Source organism: Manacus candei, unplaced genomic scaffold (assembly GCF_025592945.1).
Source record: "Manacus candei isolate 608988 ecotype Guabito, Panama unplaced genomic scaffold, ASM2559294v1 h1tg000081l, whole genome shotgun sequence".
Lineage (NCBI taxonomy): Eukaryota > Metazoa > Chordata > Aves > Passeriformes > Pipridae > Manacus > Manacus candei.
Genome location: NW_026138129.1, coordinates 2,039,699 through 2,056,969, shown reverse-complemented (window position 1 = coordinate 2,056,969; position 17,271 = coordinate 2,039,699). Strand labels below are relative to the sequence as shown.

The 17,271-nt window shown below is 44.3% G+C and overlaps 1 protein-coding gene across 6 annotated transcripts; it reads right to left on the bottom strand.

The window, feature by feature from the left end:
• Positions 1–7,553: 7,553 nt before the first annotated feature.
• On the bottom strand, positions 7,554–16,363 carry TBXT (T-box transcription factor T). 6 transcript variants are annotated; one of them, XM_051811167.1, is made up of 8 exons: positions 16,078–16,363; positions 15,680–15,944; positions 14,983–15,117; positions 14,176–14,237; positions 14,021–14,082; positions 13,041–13,217; positions 11,373–11,505; positions 7,554–9,538 (listed from the first exon to the last, which is right to left on the bottom strand). In XM_051811167.1, the coding sequence occupies exons 1-8, from the start codon at positions 16,281–16,283 to the stop codon at positions 9,271–9,273; spliced, it is 1,308 nt and encodes a 435-aa protein (XP_051667127.1). In that variant the 5' UTR covers positions 16,284–16,363; the 3' UTR covers positions 7,554–9,270. The 6 variants fall into 6 exon arrangements, with proteins under 6 accessions (XP_051667127.1, XP_051667128.1, XP_051667130.1 ...); XM_051811168.1 differs by having other exon boundaries at positions 11,373–11,502; XM_051811170.1 differs by having other exon boundaries at positions 13,041–13,214.
• Between the last annotated feature and the right edge of the window lie 908 nt (positions 16,364–17,271).

The following is a 17,271-nucleotide window of genomic DNA, read 5'->3' as shown; positions in this document are numbered from 1 at the left end:
AGCTTCTGAAGCTCTCCTTGAACTGCAGATGAGGTTTGCCTTATTTAATTACCAAACAGCAGAAATTCAACAAAGAAAGCTACTCCTTAAACTGACAAATTAGAAGGCTGAGGGGAATGCTGTCCTTTATTCACTAGCAAAAATCAAAAAGCCAAGTCAAAATTAAAAGTTAGCTTTTTTGCTGCCACTAAATTTAAAAACCCAAATTCTGACAGGCAATTTTTCAAGGGCAGATTAATTGCTACCATTTTTTAGCAGTCACTATATTTGCAGAATTGCCTGGCATCCCCCAACAAGAGCACTGTGGTTTACAGAAGCAAATGCTTTCAAGATGAGCACCATTTCTCACCTACATAGCAAAATGTGCTTGTAGGTAAAAAAAATACATACAGGAGAGACTGCTGCATGTCCAGCTGCCAAAGTTCATCTCTTTTTATTTATCCAGGAATGGAAAGTGCCACCAGGCTTATATTCAAGTTAGTGTCCAGTTGCTGGTTATTTTTGGTGTGGTAAAAAATAATCCTAGCTTAGGGTAGTTACACTTACCCTCATTAATTTTATGTTAGTATCTACATCAAGACCCCAGTGACTGTGTGGCAGTCCTCTTTACACACTATAGAAGAGATCACTACAAACAATCCACTCAGAGATACAAGAAAATTTCCATAAATACATGATGTCAAAAAGTTACAGGACTCATTTTCTCAAGTTTCCTGACTCAGTGCTCCTCTTCTACATCTTGCCCCAAGCCTGGATTTCCCCCTTCCTCTGCACAGATCCCCAGCTCCAGCCCTGCATGCATCCCGGCAGCAGCTGCACAGCAGCCAAAGCACCACCAAAAGGTGACAGATTCTATGGCTGCCAAGGGCATAAGAAAAGTGTGCATCAACCTGTGGCTACTTTGTGGGGTTTTTGAGAGTTTGCATGTGTCAAAACCAAGGGAAGAGGAAAAACCCAGAAGTTTCCACAGGCACCGATAGCAAGACTGCATTTCATATTGTAGAGACGTAAAATAACTACAGGAAATGCACAAACCTGCTGCTGGGGCAAGTGGAAATTTCTCTTTCCGCTTCTGCCCACCACAGTCAACATATAACTGGGCAAAAAAGTGATAGATGATGGAAACTTATATGAGCCATCCAGTAGGAGTGGGACAACCAGTACACATAATTATTCTGGATTACAAGTATTACAACTACGTCTCACACAGACCATACACCTTCGGACATGAATTCAGGCACAGAACACAGCATGGGACACCACTTCTAGTGTATTGGAACAAAAGCTTTCATGTGGGAAGTTATTGAAGTTTCACAATTACCACTACAAATGTTGTATTAAAGTGAAGGATAGAACAAGAATTAAGTTTCACACATTTAGTACAGTCCCCAGAGCCCAACTCAACAAGCCGAAACCTTTTGCAAAACAGTGTCAATTATTGTACAAGGTAACTAGCAGCAGCCACCTTGAATCTAAAATAACATTAAATTCATGCAGTCCAGATGAAGCTAAGACAAGCGACCAGCTAATTTCAGCTTCTCTTAGAGGAACCTCCTCTGCTGGGAGGCATCAGGGTTTTCTGACACTGAGACAAGTCTGTATTTTTGAAGGCTGGCAGTCTCCAGGTTCCAGCTACCAGCCAGTTCCCCTTCACTGGGGACGCCAGTGTAATGATCACCAAGACCACACTGGGGCAAGCTTCCCCTCTGGGCTCTGCACCACAGGGCAGCCCCCAGGACAAAGCTGCAGGCTCTCCTAGCCATCCCACAGAAGTATGGTCAAGCCGCTCCTCTATCCCAGCAGGACATAGTGAAAAAGACCTCACCAGCCCGCAGCTGCTCATTTCTCCCAGCACTGTCAGCCCCACAGCATAACCCCAGCTCAGGAGACCTCCCACAACTTACCTGGAAATGCCAGGCTGACTGCTTCTGAGATGAAAGACAGACTCACTACTACTCTGCACATCCCAAATATATCTGCAATTTCCTCTCTTCCCCACTGGTAGATCAAGCCCCTCCACAGTCAGCTAGCTCTGCCTATTCCAAAATCCCCACCTGTGCCAACCCAAACTAGCATCACCTGCCTGCTCCCCCTCAGAGCCCAGAGAGGCCAGCCAGTGGTGAGGCGGGTTTGTGCCACCTGCGTGCCAGATCCAGGGGCTAAAGCAGTCCAGATTCTGCATGGTCACAATGCCTTTTGTAATGGACCACAAGCTGTCCACCTTGCACACACAGTATGGGATCCTGGATCACAAATGTGAACAAACAGGCAGATCTTGATCATGAGTGTTCCAGTTTCATTTCCATGTGCCTTGTCAGGCTTCTCTGGGTTTTTCCTCCATTCAGCAAGTCAGTTTTTTCCTGGTTGCCTGTGTAAAGCATGTAACTTTTCCCATACGGACCGACATAACTTGGGCCTTGGAAGACATTTCAAGAAGTCACTGAACAATATTCAGAGAGCCCAGGCACTGCAAATCAGACACACCCCACGTTGTGTTAGCCTCTGCCAAGGGTGAGGACCAGAGCGTCCACAGCCCACATATACAGAGAGAAGAGAGAGAAGTGGAGTAGCTGTACCATTAGAGCCTGATGGGAATTAAGGCTAATATAGGGGTTTTTTTCCACAAGCGTTCATTACCCCGCTTCTGTTCTCACTGAGGAGGAGAAGGTATAATGAGGAGGTAAAGTCAGAAAAGCCAATGGAAGCTAAGGCTTGGGAATAGTCAGTCACCTCTAAAATGCAAAGAAGGCTTGAGCAAGTGAGTGCGCTCAAGCTCAGGGAATAAATACATCATTTCTCTTCTAGAATTTGGAGATTTGAAATTGTGACCCAGCAGGAAACATTCCTCATATCAGGCCCAGTGTAGCATATGGAGCAAATAGCAGATGTGGGAGTTATGCTACAAGGAAGGGGAAGAAAGCCTCTGGAGCAAGGCCAAGGCTTGCAGAGGTACAGATGCAATCATACATGACAGACATTGGGCGGTTCATCTTCCAGAACAAACAGCTTCAGTACAAAGTTTGAAAGAAACGATAATGAAGGATAGGAATAGAATTGAAAGCTGATATGGCCTTTGGGTTTACTGTTACCTGGCCTCAGTTGAAGCACTTAGATGTCACAATTTCCCTCCAACCCTCTGAACCTCCCCTGCCACCGTCAGGGACAAGGACAATCAGCCAAATTTTAGAGGGGAAGGGTGGGGTAGGGGTGTGTTATAGAAATGCATCTCCTCCCTCCAGCAGCATTTCTCCCTGCTAGCTCTGACCCTCACAGGTGACTGCCAGCAAGGCAGCTCCCATTCCCATGCGCACAGGACGGAGACTGTCCTCTAAAATCACAAAAGGAGATTAGCAAGCAACTTGCAAATCTGTAGACTAGGTAAGGGCCTAGCTATTGGAGAAGGGCCGGGTTCAAAAAAGTTTACCAGCAGAGGAGTTGGATCAGTCTTGGTTTAGCACTTTCATTTATATCTTAGTCTAAAAGTGAAGACATCATTGACAAGACCTGCTCAAGATGTGAGGTTGAGAGATGTCATTAATACAGAGCAAAATGGAGATATCTCACAGGACAAGCTAGAAAACTGGGGAGCAATGCAAGTGGTATACAGCTGACTGGGACAAGGGCACCAAGTCATAGTCACGATATTAATAATACTTTCTGACAAAAGATGGGAGTTCATCAGCAAAAAATAGCTAAAGAAGGACATGGATCACCATGACCAGTCAATCACTGATGGAACTCTACATAATGGAAATGTGTTCTTCAAAGTTATCAAAATGGCTAATTTCAGTGGAAATAGGGAAGCAGTATGCCATTGCATAGGCTCTTATACCATGTATACCTGGTTTCATCGAGCCATACAGGGACAAAGGGCCAGTAGGAGAGGGACAGCTACCTGAGAAGAAGAGAGGGTTTTTACAACCTATCGAGAGGCTGAGAAATTACTTCCTAGCAATACATATCAGCTTAAACACTATCAAGGGAAAAGAACTATTTAAGATGGGAATAGGTTTTGGCTCAAGATCAGTCAGTCATAAGACTATTACAGATAAATTTCAGCTGGCAATTAAAAGATACCTCCTAAGCAATAAGAAGCAAGGGAGCTGCAACTGTCTGCCAATCAAAAAGCAACACCACTTGCCACAGGTATATAGGCATACACAAAAACCTCCCCAGAATCTCACTACTCAATTTTAAGACAAAAAGGTCTTTTAAGATAAAAAGGTCTCAGTGAAGAGATTTTCTATAATTAAGGAACTAGATTCAAGAGAACCCTTCCAACCCTCCATGGTACAAATCCAGTAATTGCATATCACAGAAGAATTATTGGCATTGATGGACTTACTGAGGCAATTAATTAGTTTACTAGCATCAAGAAACAGTAACCCACTTTTGTAGTGCAGCAAGACTGTGAGAAGAGTGGGAAAAGCAAGTAAAACTGCAAGCTGCTTGCCCAGAAGGTACATATGGTCATCTATAGGAGTCCTCTGATCACATACCTGTGGCACCACCTCGAGTGGTTCCTTTAGAGACAAGGCTCAGAGATGCATCAGGAGTGCAGCACCAGAAGTATAACTGTGCCATTCAAAAAAAAAAAAAAAAAAAAAAGGGGGGGAGTGGGGAGGGCAGGAAGCCTTAATTGATTTGAAATTTGAATTGCAGTGAGCTATATGATCATACAGGAGGTATACAGTATATGGAAACTGTTTGCTTCCACACTGACTCAAGGATGCAGCCAGCCAACATCCACTTCTGGGATGCCATCATTGGCACTGGGCTTCAGCACCCACCCTGCTCCTATTGGCACTGTAGACAGACTTGAGACTTAATAAACATGACAAACACAATAAACATAATCCAGCACTTTAGCTAACAAAGACTCTCTCAGTGTATGGATGGTTTGCTGTGGTCCTCAGAAATAAAACTGGAAGTGTCCACTTGGGAGAGCAAGGAATGCAAATGAATACAAAGAACAGAAGGAAAAATTTTGGGCATGGAAAAGCACTGGGGGCTACAGGAGGAGATCTCTGAGAAGCCCTGTGGCTTCTCTGTTTACAAAAGCAATTGCTGTAGCCAGTCATATAACCTTGGGCTTTAAAGTCCACAATGTCCAGATCCTCAATATCACGGTGGTGTGTGCAGTGGGAGAACCTGAGTCTGGATCGTTATCTTCTCAAAGAATCTTTGACATTGTCAGAAATAAAGGCATCTGTAAGGTGCTATTAGACACTATGAAAATTACTGGAACTGCACCATGTACCACTCAGACTGGTTCCCTCATTGTTTTTATCTCATTTTCCAAAGGCACAGAAATCCAGGAGCAACTAAAGCCAGAATCTCCAAAGAGGAAATTATTTTCTCCACAGATCTAAGCTCCTGCAATGGGTCTCTGTGTGATTTAAAAAACATATATGTTTTCGCTTCTGTCTTCTTTACACCTAAGAAGGCTGTAAAGAAGGGGTGTTTAATTCTAATTTTTTATTACTTTTATTTATATTTACATCAATGATGCAGTACCTTAATGTGCATAATCTCACTTAACTCACAAATCTAATTTACATCTATGAGGGAGAGTTAGGCTGGAGACAAGCATGGGAATACCCAATCTCACATTTTATTCCTGCCTGGGACTGAGCATTCACATGGTTTTTGTAGGCAGAGCAAGGCATTTCTGCACAATTGGGCTGAAGGGTCTACGGAGATTTTTACTGCCAGCAATTGTTCATTACCCAAAGGAAAACAAAGAAAGGAAAAAAGCATTAACATATTGAGATAGAAAACAGTATAGGTTTCCTAAGAGTCCTGAGCATTTGCTGACAGCTTAGTCACTGAGCATTAGGACCTCTCCCAGCCTCACAGTGGTCTGTAGCCCCAGCGTTTGTCTGCTGTATAGCACAGTGACAGGAGCAGTGAAGAGGCAGAGCAGAGGTGGTGCAGGGAAACAGCAGAGCCACACTCACCGGTGGGTTGTTTGAGGCAAGCCATCTCACACCAGTTTTCCTCAGCATTTGGAAATGTCTGCTACGTTTGTGCCTCCACCTTGCCTCTGCCAGCAGCCCCAGAGGTGCACCACTGGGCAGCCAGGGAAGGAGCACAGCACAGTGCTGCTGTTGTGAACCCACAGGTGAGAAAAAGCCTCTCCAGATGAGTCACACAAAGTTCATTTTCATGCTGGCTTAAGTATTTGTAGAGTCATCTGGGTCCGATTGCTCAGCCCCTCCAGCAACTACAACCCTGATGGTATTTGTGAGTCTGAGATACCTTTGATGGCTGCTTGGCTACACTAACCCAGTAAGAGAAAAAGCACAGTTTAGGACGAAGATGGTGGCAGAGCAGGTGGGAACAGATAGATATTGAAACACTCAGTCTGCTTTAAAGTGGCATGCAAATTGCATTCAATGGCGTGAAAGGTTTTGAGTTCTTTAATTTGAAAGTATGGGAGGGGAAAAAAAAATCTCACACCAAAAAAAGCCAATTAGGTAAGATCCATCTGGTACCAGCATTGAGCAGGACCAGGTTCCTCCACTTCACGGCCCAAAGGCCCCAGCTACAGGCCTGTTAGTTCAACAAGCTACAGCTCATTCTTATAATAAATAGCCCCAACTATTTTTGTCCACATGGACATGGAATCACTACTTCAGTACAAACTCTGCAAGAACCTGAGAAACTGCTGACCTCTGTGCTGGGCAGTATCTGGGGGCTGTCCTCTACACAACCAGCTCTATCACCTGTCTCCTGCTTTATGGTTCCCTTTTGCTGTACAGGGAGATGGTGGAGTCACCATCGCTGGAAGTATTTAAGAGACATGTCGATGTGGTGCTTAGGGATGTGGTTGGCAGTGGTGGGTTAGGAGTTGAACTCCATGATTTTAAAGGTCATTTCCAACTTAAATGATTCTGTGGCACATTGATCATCCTCTTCTCGTGACATGTCTGCTTTGAGGGCATGGGATAAACCTGGCTCCCTCTGCAACACAGGCTGAGGTCCCCCACTACGGCAGCTCTCAGAAGCAGCATTTGTGTGCTCAGCTACGTGCAGAGTCAGTGTAGCGCTAGGTCAGCTGATAACAAACTCCTTCAGTAGCTGAAGGGACCAGGCAGCAATTCAGTATTTATTACTGGGAGCAGGGATTCAGAAACACACTTGACAATCTGGTTATCAAGGTAAAACACAGCAGCTGCCTGGCTTGCATCCAGCATTTACCCTACAGACTGGTCACTGTGGGAAAAGAGCTTTCACCCAACACAAGTGCAGGTACCACCTCTGAATACCAGGCAATCAAGGATTTACCAAAAGGAAGGACAAACAAAGAGGGGGGGGAAACAGGGAAGAACTCTCTGAACCTTCACACACAGACATGAGTCACCTTGCAGCAGGAACCATTTGTGAAACCGCTCCATGGAAGGTCAACATACTGCAGGTATGGCTGATGTGTATTTGTTTCACCTGTCCCACCACTCCCATAAACCAAAAAAAAAAATCAAGCACTGGGTTTTAAGAATCTTTACTTTTTTTTTTAATTTAAATTATACTTCCAAAGTATAAAACCTCACAATGAAATATGTTGCTAATTTCTACAAAATAGTCTAAATAATAATGCACTTACATCATTTACATAATGTACCTTCACAATAAAACAGGAGCACTTAGATCAATATTTACATATTGACAGAGGATGCGGCCGTGCAGTCATTCACTTCTGGTGCCTTCTCCTGCTGGAGTACCACCTCCAGGAGACCGGAGCCTGCAGTTGCACACAGATCCCTCTGCGGGGAGAAAGCCCTGCCAAAGCCTTTCGAGGTGCAGGGACCTGCCCCTAGGGTGCCAAAGAGCCCAAAATGGTGGCAAATACTTGTTTTTCCATCTTAAAGTTGCCACTGTAGCACATGAGCACACAATCAGTTATTTAAGGAATTCCCTGATACAGAATTTTGCTTCACTATTTAGGCACTTCATTATAAAAGTTGTTTATTATGGCTTATGCAAAAGAACTCCCTTACCCCAGGACATGTATTTGCCAGTGGGAGAAAGAGACGTGTCTAAGGGCACACTTTAAGCCAACGTTTTGGATTAGCCTGCATTAGAGATTTGGATCACATTACTTAATATCAGTCATGAAGGAGGTATTTTATCAAGACCTGTTTGTTCCAGCAAGTCAAGCAGTCAGTGTATTTTAAATCTTAGGGTATCTGCACTGTTCCCCAAAATTCTTAGTAACTACAGATTTCCCTCTTACAATAAGTTAACTACTTACATCCATGTTGTTCAATATCCCACATGATTGTCTTAAAAGAGTACACTGTAGGTTGAGGAATTATTTACATATCTTAACATGTAGAAAATAAAGTTGTAATTTACCAAATAATAAATATAGATCAGAGAAGAAGACTGTAATAAATTAGAATGATTCTCTAGGTGTTTGAACTCCCTCCCTTAAGGCCTGAGACAAAGACCATTAAAAAAAAAAAACCCAACAAAAACCAGTGATGTATTTTCAATGTCTCACAACGCTTTGGATAGGGCTCCTAATTAGACACCAGCTGTTTGAAATGAGATGTTTAGTTAAGCTGATGGGTATTTGAAATCCATATGATCAAACAGCAAAACTTACCTCTAAGAGGAGTCTTTTGGGTAAAACTTTTTAGACCAAACATTAATACTGTTTTTATTGGGACGATTATAGTTCTTGCAGATTGTCTCAACATTAATTCAGCAGCAAGGAAATAAGCATACAGTTAAGAACACAACGTATTTGTGAGGCAAATACGTGTTAGTGCACATGATTTTCCAAAAACTTCTCTCCTCAGCTACATTTGTGCATATATCAGAATGCTTCTAACTAGATGGTTAATAAATGTCTTCTCATGCCTATAGCTAAGTTTGCCACTTAAAAAAATTAACTGAAAAACAGTTATGAGTAATTTACTCAAGAATGACGCCAAACTTCAGGTCCAAATATATGAGAACACTGAGAAATTTGAAACCTAAGTAAAAACCTTAAAACTTAGATCTATCAAACTTCAAAAAATGAAAAAGTTTAAAAGCAGCGAATCTGCTCTCATAATTGCACACTCACCAGTTTGTAAACTCTATATGAAGTCAGTGATGCACTGTTCACTATAAGAGGTATAATGTAGATGCTCTATGCAAAGCAGTGCAGATGCTTTGTTTGCAGTTTCTTTCATGTCTCCTTTTTGTCTTCCTTGAGGATTAAGCACTTAAAAGTAATTCAGTAGCTAAGAAGTCTGCCTTAGAGGAAAAGGTCAAGGTTTACATGGAAGGGGGCGTGACAGGCGTCCACGTGGATGCCAGCCTGGCATGTGTGGAGGCATCATACTGGCTGTCGGGCAGGTCCGTGGAGGCCCCACCGTCATACAGGGGGGAGGCAGAGGAGGTGGCTGCAACTGGGTGAGGAAGAGCAGTGTAGTGTGCAGGAGAGCCACGCAAAAACTGGGAGCTCAGGCCGTTGGACATCCCGCTTGACTGAGACACCGGCGTGATGGTGCTGTTACTCACAGACCATAAGTTGGGGTACTGACTGAAAGAGGAAAAGTGATAAACAAAACAAGTTATTAGTGACTCTAGTGCCTGCTGGCAGTTTCTCAGGTCACAACACAGAGTCCAAGCTGGGTCCATTTGCTGGAGATGATGAAATTCACTAAGCTGTCCCCAGCCACTGTGAGGTAGGAAAGACCCCCAGGCAGGATTCGTGTTCATGGCACCTCACAAATAAATCTAATCTCCCTGTTTTCCAGGTTCCAGCACTAGGTATACTAGCCAATTTTAAGCCAAGCTGAGGAATGCACAGGCTGGCTGAAAAATGCAGAGGTTTGAGAGCTGATTCCTGAGCCATGATGGCATTAGGGGGAAAGGCACATGGTAGAGGTGGCTGGACACAGCAGCTGTTGGAGGCAGGCAGGTTTGAATACACTTCCACGAGTGATGGAGTCCCTTGGGTTCCTCTGTAGTCAGACAGGGAGGGATGCCTCCATACAGCAACTCAGCCCTCCTTGTTCATCAGCCCATGTTAGAAGGGGAAGCGCCAGACTGCAGATCACACAGATACTGCAGAAAGGGTTGCTTGGAAGGAAAAAAGCTTCATCAGGACACTAGAGCCTCTGCACTGTCTCTCTTCTAACTATAAACAAACACAGCTAAACATTAAAAAAAATAGGACGATTAAAGAGAAATGAGTAAAAGTAAAGTTCTGATGTATAATACTACACAGCACTTTCTACCTATTGATCCCAAGCAGTTTAATAAGAAAGAAAAATATTATTCTTACTTTACAAATAGGGGTTTAGACAAAAGGGGTGGCAGAAATGCCTTCTTTGAGTCCCACAGTTCCATTTCTACTAGTTTTATCTACTGGACAGCTCAATGCAGCAAGTGAAACTCAGTGGACTTTGCAACTTTCTAAATATATATCCTGGGAGTCAGACATAGAAAGAAGTGCTGGGAAGACCTGTTTACTCAATTAATCTTGTTCAGGACTAAAGCTTACGTTCAGTAATACCGGTAACTCATACTGAGTAGTAGCACATAGTCTGATTAACAGCCAAGTGTCCATGTGCATGGTTCAAATAAAAATGCTTTCCACAAATAGTAAGTGGAAATTGAATTGTTGAGGAAGTAAGTCTGAATTCTTGAGGAAGATGTTCAAACCTTGTCCCTCTGTGGTTAATAGCAAATATTTTACCACCTTTTCTGTATGTCTTTGAATTTTCAAGTTTAGTTCCAAGAGACTAACTGTAAGCTAAATCTCTGTTAAAGGATCCAAAAGTTTAATTAAGATAATAAGTAAAAAGAGGAGAAAAGATACATTTTTAGGAACACAAAATAACAAGACTTTCACCACATGTATAATCCCATGCTGGGCTGGTTAGAGTGGCAACGTTTAAGTAAAGAATTACTGCCCCAACTGCGTGCTCCTTCTCCTCAATACAGTTCACTGCTCCAACATTTGTAGCAGAACAAGGGTTTATGGAGATGGCTGAGAAAGCAGTTACTGAGCAAAATGAAAGAAATAAAAAAATAAACTCTTTAAAACACCATTATGCTGAAAGCAGATGAAACTTCAGAAAGCATCCTCAAATTCAATGTATTCAATTGTCTAAGTGATTTTCAATCCTTAATCTATCAAATATTGCTGTCACAAGTAACTACATCTCCAAAACCAAAACGTTAAAGAAAAATTTTGTTTCTTCAATTCTGTTTTCCTTGTGAATAGTCCTTCTCAGTGCCCCACAAAGAACTAACGATTCACACGTGGCCATAGGGATTTCTAATTTGCTGATGACTATCTCCTTTTTCAGCCCCCTCTTCCTAGAAAGTACTAAGACTTTGAGGGCTGCTGAGGGACAGAATCCTACCTGGAGCTCGTAGCTGTGCCAGTGCTGTGACTCATGGGCAGCATCGTTGTGTGTGTAGTAACTCCTAGAGAAGACCAGTTGTCATGGGACTGCAGCATGGATAGGCAGGTAGAGGAGTTATCAGCATAGGCTGCTGAGAAAACAAATAGTCACTTAAACACTCTAGAATCAGGCCACATAATCTTGTATTTAAATGCAATCTATAGCTTTAAACCACCTCCCTCAACAGAATTACCCACACAGAGAGGAAAAAAAATGGAGCTGCAACCAGTTGTGTCAAGCTCAACCTTTCACCGGCATTGCCCTGACATTCAGTTTTGCTCAACTCACAACTGCAAAGTCTTATTTCTGTGAAGGAGCTATAGGCAAAAAGCTATCTGCAAACCACCTGCTAATTTAGCCCGTGCTTCTTTATTCAGTCTGTGGGAAGAGGCAGGCTCTTTATTGACACTATTGCAGTCACTTGGGGACCTTCTAGGGCACTTGCTTTATCTCCATCACCTACACTGGCAGTAACACTCTGGCAGACCTGGATAACAAGCATATCACTGAATTACACACACCAGTTTTGAGCTGAGTTGCCACGGGCTTTGAAGTCCACCTTGGGCACCATTAGGAGTGATTGGACTGTGGCTTAGACTACTCAGCTTGTGACCAAAACTGGCTGGCCAATACAGCGGAGGCTCTAGGAAGCTATAAAGGGAATCCCATACAACCATCCATAGTGAGAAAGAAGTTGCTGTGGCAGCTGCCTAAGTGAAGAAGAGGTTCCTCGCTGAGGACCAGGGAACAAGAAGGAACACCAGAGGTGTTTTCTTCTTTTATTATTTAAATTACAAAACTTGCATGAAACTTCCACGATGCAAGAAAAGTTCACAGAAAGCTAGTTTTTCACTTCCAAATGAACTACAAAGCTACATACGAGATTGGACAGGCTGCATCTAGAAGCCTGTGTATTACTTCATAATTCAAAATATTAAATAATTTTTATGGGAACCTACAATATCCACATAGCCTTAAAGGCAAAAATTGTTAACCATTCTTTGCAAGAAAGAAAATATATTTAAAAAAAAAAAAAAACACTTAAAAATGCTCTTTTCTCCCTTAAGTATCTAGTGCTTGAAACACTAAGCCTTAAGATATTTGCCTATTTCTGAGCACAGCTTTTAATAGCTCTGCAATTTACTCTATATTATTTCTTTTTATGCAGCTATGGCATGGACATTAACTACAGTTACTGGCAACTGAAACTAACATAATCAGGCCCTCAATTATTACGTGTTAATAATAAGTGATACTAACACAACCAGATATACATCTTCATTTCAGTGTATTGCCTATAAATAATCATTTAAGTCCTTGTTTTCAAACTTAAAAAAAAAAAAAAGTAAGTTTAAGCTAAATGGTTTCAAGAAGTCAAGAGCACAACACAAAGCCAGCACAACATAATCCAATCAATTACCAGGGGACAGTTTTTCCATCATAAAGAGACTGAAGACATGTACCCACCACCCCCTTTTCTTCACAGTGCTGACCCTAAGCCCTCTGCAAAAACTGAGCTACTTAACGACCTTAATTTCTGGGGCATCACACTCGATGCCTCTACTCAAAGCTCAAATCCCTCGGCTCATCCCCCACCTTTTTACAGGGCTGCAACATCAGACTTACTTGGTGAGTTGTTTCTGTGAGTGTAGGGGGTGGCATAGGGGGCAGGGCGGTGGTTCCTCAGCGATGAGTACCTTTCACAGCTGTGAGCAGGGGAGAGTGACAGGGGGGCTCCAAACTGGGCATGAGGATTGGCAGGTGGGCACAGAGTTCCAGTCCCAGGAATAAGCCAACTACCTACTGGGGGGAAGCAAGAGGTCTGTGAGAGGGCTATGTAATGCAGCCAGGCAGGAAGAGAAACAACAGCTTAAAAGAAGCCCCGTGTCAAGCCAACATTTTTTTTAAATTACCATTTCATTACAATCACAATAAAGAAATACAGAAATTGTTAAACCCTCCCATACGCAGGTAGTGTGTGCTCAGTAATTGTTAGCATGTTATTCAGTTTTAAATTGCTCTTTGAACTCAATCTGTAGCTAAGCTCTGAAGTTTCTCAGACTGCTAAGAATTCCTCTTAAAAATTAATTATTTTCTCCGAAACAAAATAATTCCTACTGCAAATCAACTCGCCCCCTTTATAGGCTGCACTGTTTTGTCAATCATCTGTTAAAACCGAAATCATTAAAACACTAATGCTTTTTAATCATCTGAAAAAACTTTAGGTGAATGCCCATATTTTTCTTAGAATACTTAAACCATAAGTACTGTTTCAATAATTCTATGAAATAAACTTTTGTCGCCATATCCACGTGAACATTGCTGTCCTTATATACAAAGGTAGTTGTCTTTTTGGACATGAAGGCAATTGCAAGATTCTATTAAATTATTTTGAACATAAGTAAAGAAGTCTTAACCACAGAGATCATAATGTTTATATAATCATAAACCTGCACAAACCACAATCACAAGGACTGTTAATACTATTCTCCCTATGAACTAACAAGCCAGCCAGCAAACAGCAGTCCCAAAGTTTTGCTTAATGTAACAGATGAGATAGAAGAAATCAAAGTTATGCTCATGATGTGTAATGAAAGGAAACGTACACTGTGAATACCCAGACTGCTGATTGTCTCCCACTTCCTCCATCATGTCTTTGTGATCACTTCTATAAAAGAAACCGTGTTGTATTAGTCAAGAATATGCCTCTACAAATCTACGTTAAAAATCCACACTTTAAAATTAAATTAAGAGCTCTCACCTTTCTTTTGCATCAAGAAATGCCTTTGCAAACGGATTGTATTTAATTTTTAAAGCTGTGATCTAAAAACAACAACAAATATCTTTATTTACAAGTATCACCATTCATTATCACACTGACATTAGGATTTGAATTAGGCCTATCCACTGAAGTTGGTAAAAATCACTGACTTTTTAAGAAATAAAAGTAGGGCCATAATAGCAACCTACAGACATCAGATAAACAGCTCATTAAGGTCTGAAGTAGCATCAAAGGGCTAGGAATTAGTTTCTCTGCCAAATTCTAAGATATTGAATTGCCCAGGTTTATTGATCATCTAAGGAAATACCTAAAAAAGGTACTGCACTAAAGAGTTATGAAAATCTTCATATTTCACGCCAGAGCAGAACAGACACCAAAGAAATCTCAGAAAGATTGGTAGTTTGCAGATTCATTCAACATAGATGCAGATTTAGGCTAACAGAAAAAGGGCGGTCCCAAAACTGGCACATCCAGTTATTTCACTGTGTAGTTGAAAATGACAACCATACTTTTTATCATAGTTGTTTGCCCCACAAAATCTTTTAAGAATTACTCTCCTACAATGAATTTGCAGTACATATTGAGACAGTGATCAGAACTTTGTGCCATAACACATTTATACGGCTTTTACATACAATAATTCAATTTTTTATATTTAGCTTAAAAAAAAAAAACATGGTAAGAACTGAAAAACGTGAAAAGAGATCCATTATTTTGCTCTGCAGCATGCACTTTGCTACTTAAAATTTCCTGGTAGTGGCATCCTTTCTTCCCTGCTGTGCATACCTCCTCGTTCTGGTAGGCCGTCACGGCTATAAACTGGGTCTCTGGGAAGGAATGGCTGGTGATCATCCGTTGTGGGCCACCCACTCGCACTATATGAATCCTTGGCTCATACTTATGCAGGGAGTTCAACATGATCTGTGAGCAAGTGGACAGAGCAGGTGAGCAGGGACAGAACAGTGGCAGATGCTAGCATGTACAGAGAGCACACAGGTTTTAAAGTTATCTAAAAGAAAAAAGCAACAGGTATGAATAAACCCTAAAACTGAAGCTGTAAGAGAAGAAGTGCACTGAGAACAGACCACAACTTTGTGCATGGTTATCCTTATCCCTGTTACTTGACAGGGTGCTTGCAGAGTCACTAATGCTTCAGTGATATGCTAGCCAGAAAGATTCATCTACCACATCGTTGGCATTATTCAGATCAGAAACAGACTTCTGAAAAGGAAAGTCATAAAAGGCACCCGTCTTCGGTAGAAAGAGCAAGTCTCCTGAAGGAATGAAGTCGTGGGGGGGAAGATGGAGGCGGAAGCGCGACCCACCCCAGCACGTTTGATAACAGCAGGATGAAAACGAGCTTTAAGGAGAGGGTGAGCAAGCAGGGGGCTTGGCAGGACCCGCCGCCCCGCAAGAACCGAGCCGGGCCGGGTCGGTTCAGCCCCGCTGACCGACGTGTCCCGGTGCCTATGCCGGTGCTTACCTGCCCGCCGCCGTTGAGCTTGTTGGTGAGTTTGACTTTGCTGAAGGAGACGGGCGCCTTCATCCAGTGGGCGCCGAAATTAGGCGAGTCGGGGTGGATGTAGACGCAGCTGGGCGCCTGCGGCTCCGGCTTCCCGCCCGGCACCCACTCCCCGTTCACGTACTTCCAGCGGTGCCCGTCGGCCGCCACGAAGTCCAGCAGGAAGGAGTACATGGCGTTGGGATCCAGCCCCGACACGCTCACCTTCAGCACCGGGAACATCCTCCTGCGGGGCGACGCGGAGGCGCGAGGTGCAGCGGGGCCATCCCGCAACCCGCGGCACCGGGACCCCCCTCGCCCCCCCGCGGGCGGCCGGGAGCGGGGCCGGCGGCAGCCCTTCCCTCTCTCTCTCTCCCTACCTGCCGTTCTTGGTGACAATCATCTCGTTGGTGAGCTCCTTGAAGCGCAGCCACAGGTCGCTGTCCTCCAGTGAGACGCGCAGCTCCCGCTCCGTGGGGTCGCCCTTCTCGCTGCCCGCCTGCAGCTCGCTCTCCACGGCGCTCAGCAGGTGATCCACGCGGTATTGCGGGGGCTTGCCCGCGCCCTCCGGGCCGGGGGAGCTCATGCTGGCCCCGCGCCCGCCCGGCGGGGCAGCTCCGTGGCACAGCCCCGAGAGGAGCCGGGCCAGGCACTACCTCCCCTGGCCCTGGGCGGCCCCAGCGAGGGCGGCGGGGCCGGGCCGCTGTTATAGCCCGCCATAAACGCCCCCCCGGTGACATCACCGCGCCCGCGGGGGGGCCCCGTTGATTGGCCGGCGGCGCCTTTGATCCCGCGGGCCGGGCCTCGCCATTGGCTGCCCGCGGCCATATCACAGCGGGGCCCGCGGGGGCCTGTGATGTTTAATTGCGGCCCGCGGGATTGAACGCGGCTATTTTATGTAAATCTGCCCCCAAATGTTTGCACCTCTATCAAAGCCGCCGGGGCCTGGGCTCCGGCAGCCGCGGAGGAAATGGCCCATCTCGGCAACTGCCTCACAACCTGCGAGAGCGGCACCCTCCCGCCTCTCGCCGCAGCGAGCCCCCCGGTCCGCTTTTAGGCAGTCAGTCCTCGGCGGGAGACACCTCCTCCGCTGATCCATGTTTAGGGGAAAAAACGGGAAGTCCTTCTCCACAAGCAGCCGCAGGCTGTCAGCACCCACACCCACCCCCGTTCCCGCGCTGCCCCTGCCCCCTTGACAGAAACTTCTGCTGCAGTGAAGAATGCAGTTGGCAACGACAACCCTTGCAGTAAAATTTAGCCAAAGAGCCGAAACAGCACTGTTAAGCGGCTGACCACGAACCTGGCACAGCACGGGCACTCCCCGCCAGCAGCTCCCCGATTTTAAGTGAGCCTAGGAGCCCACCCGTGAGAAAAGTCGCAGTTTGCCACATAGCACCACCAGCACGGGCAGCGCGCTCGACAGCGATAGTTTCGAGCCTCCCTACCTAAATAAAACATTTAAAAAAAAAAAATCTAAAAATCATATCGATGGTTACCTGCCATCCCACCTAAATAAAAACATACTTCTGAAAAAACAGATCGACAGCTAAAGGCTTCATTTCGTGTAACAAGGA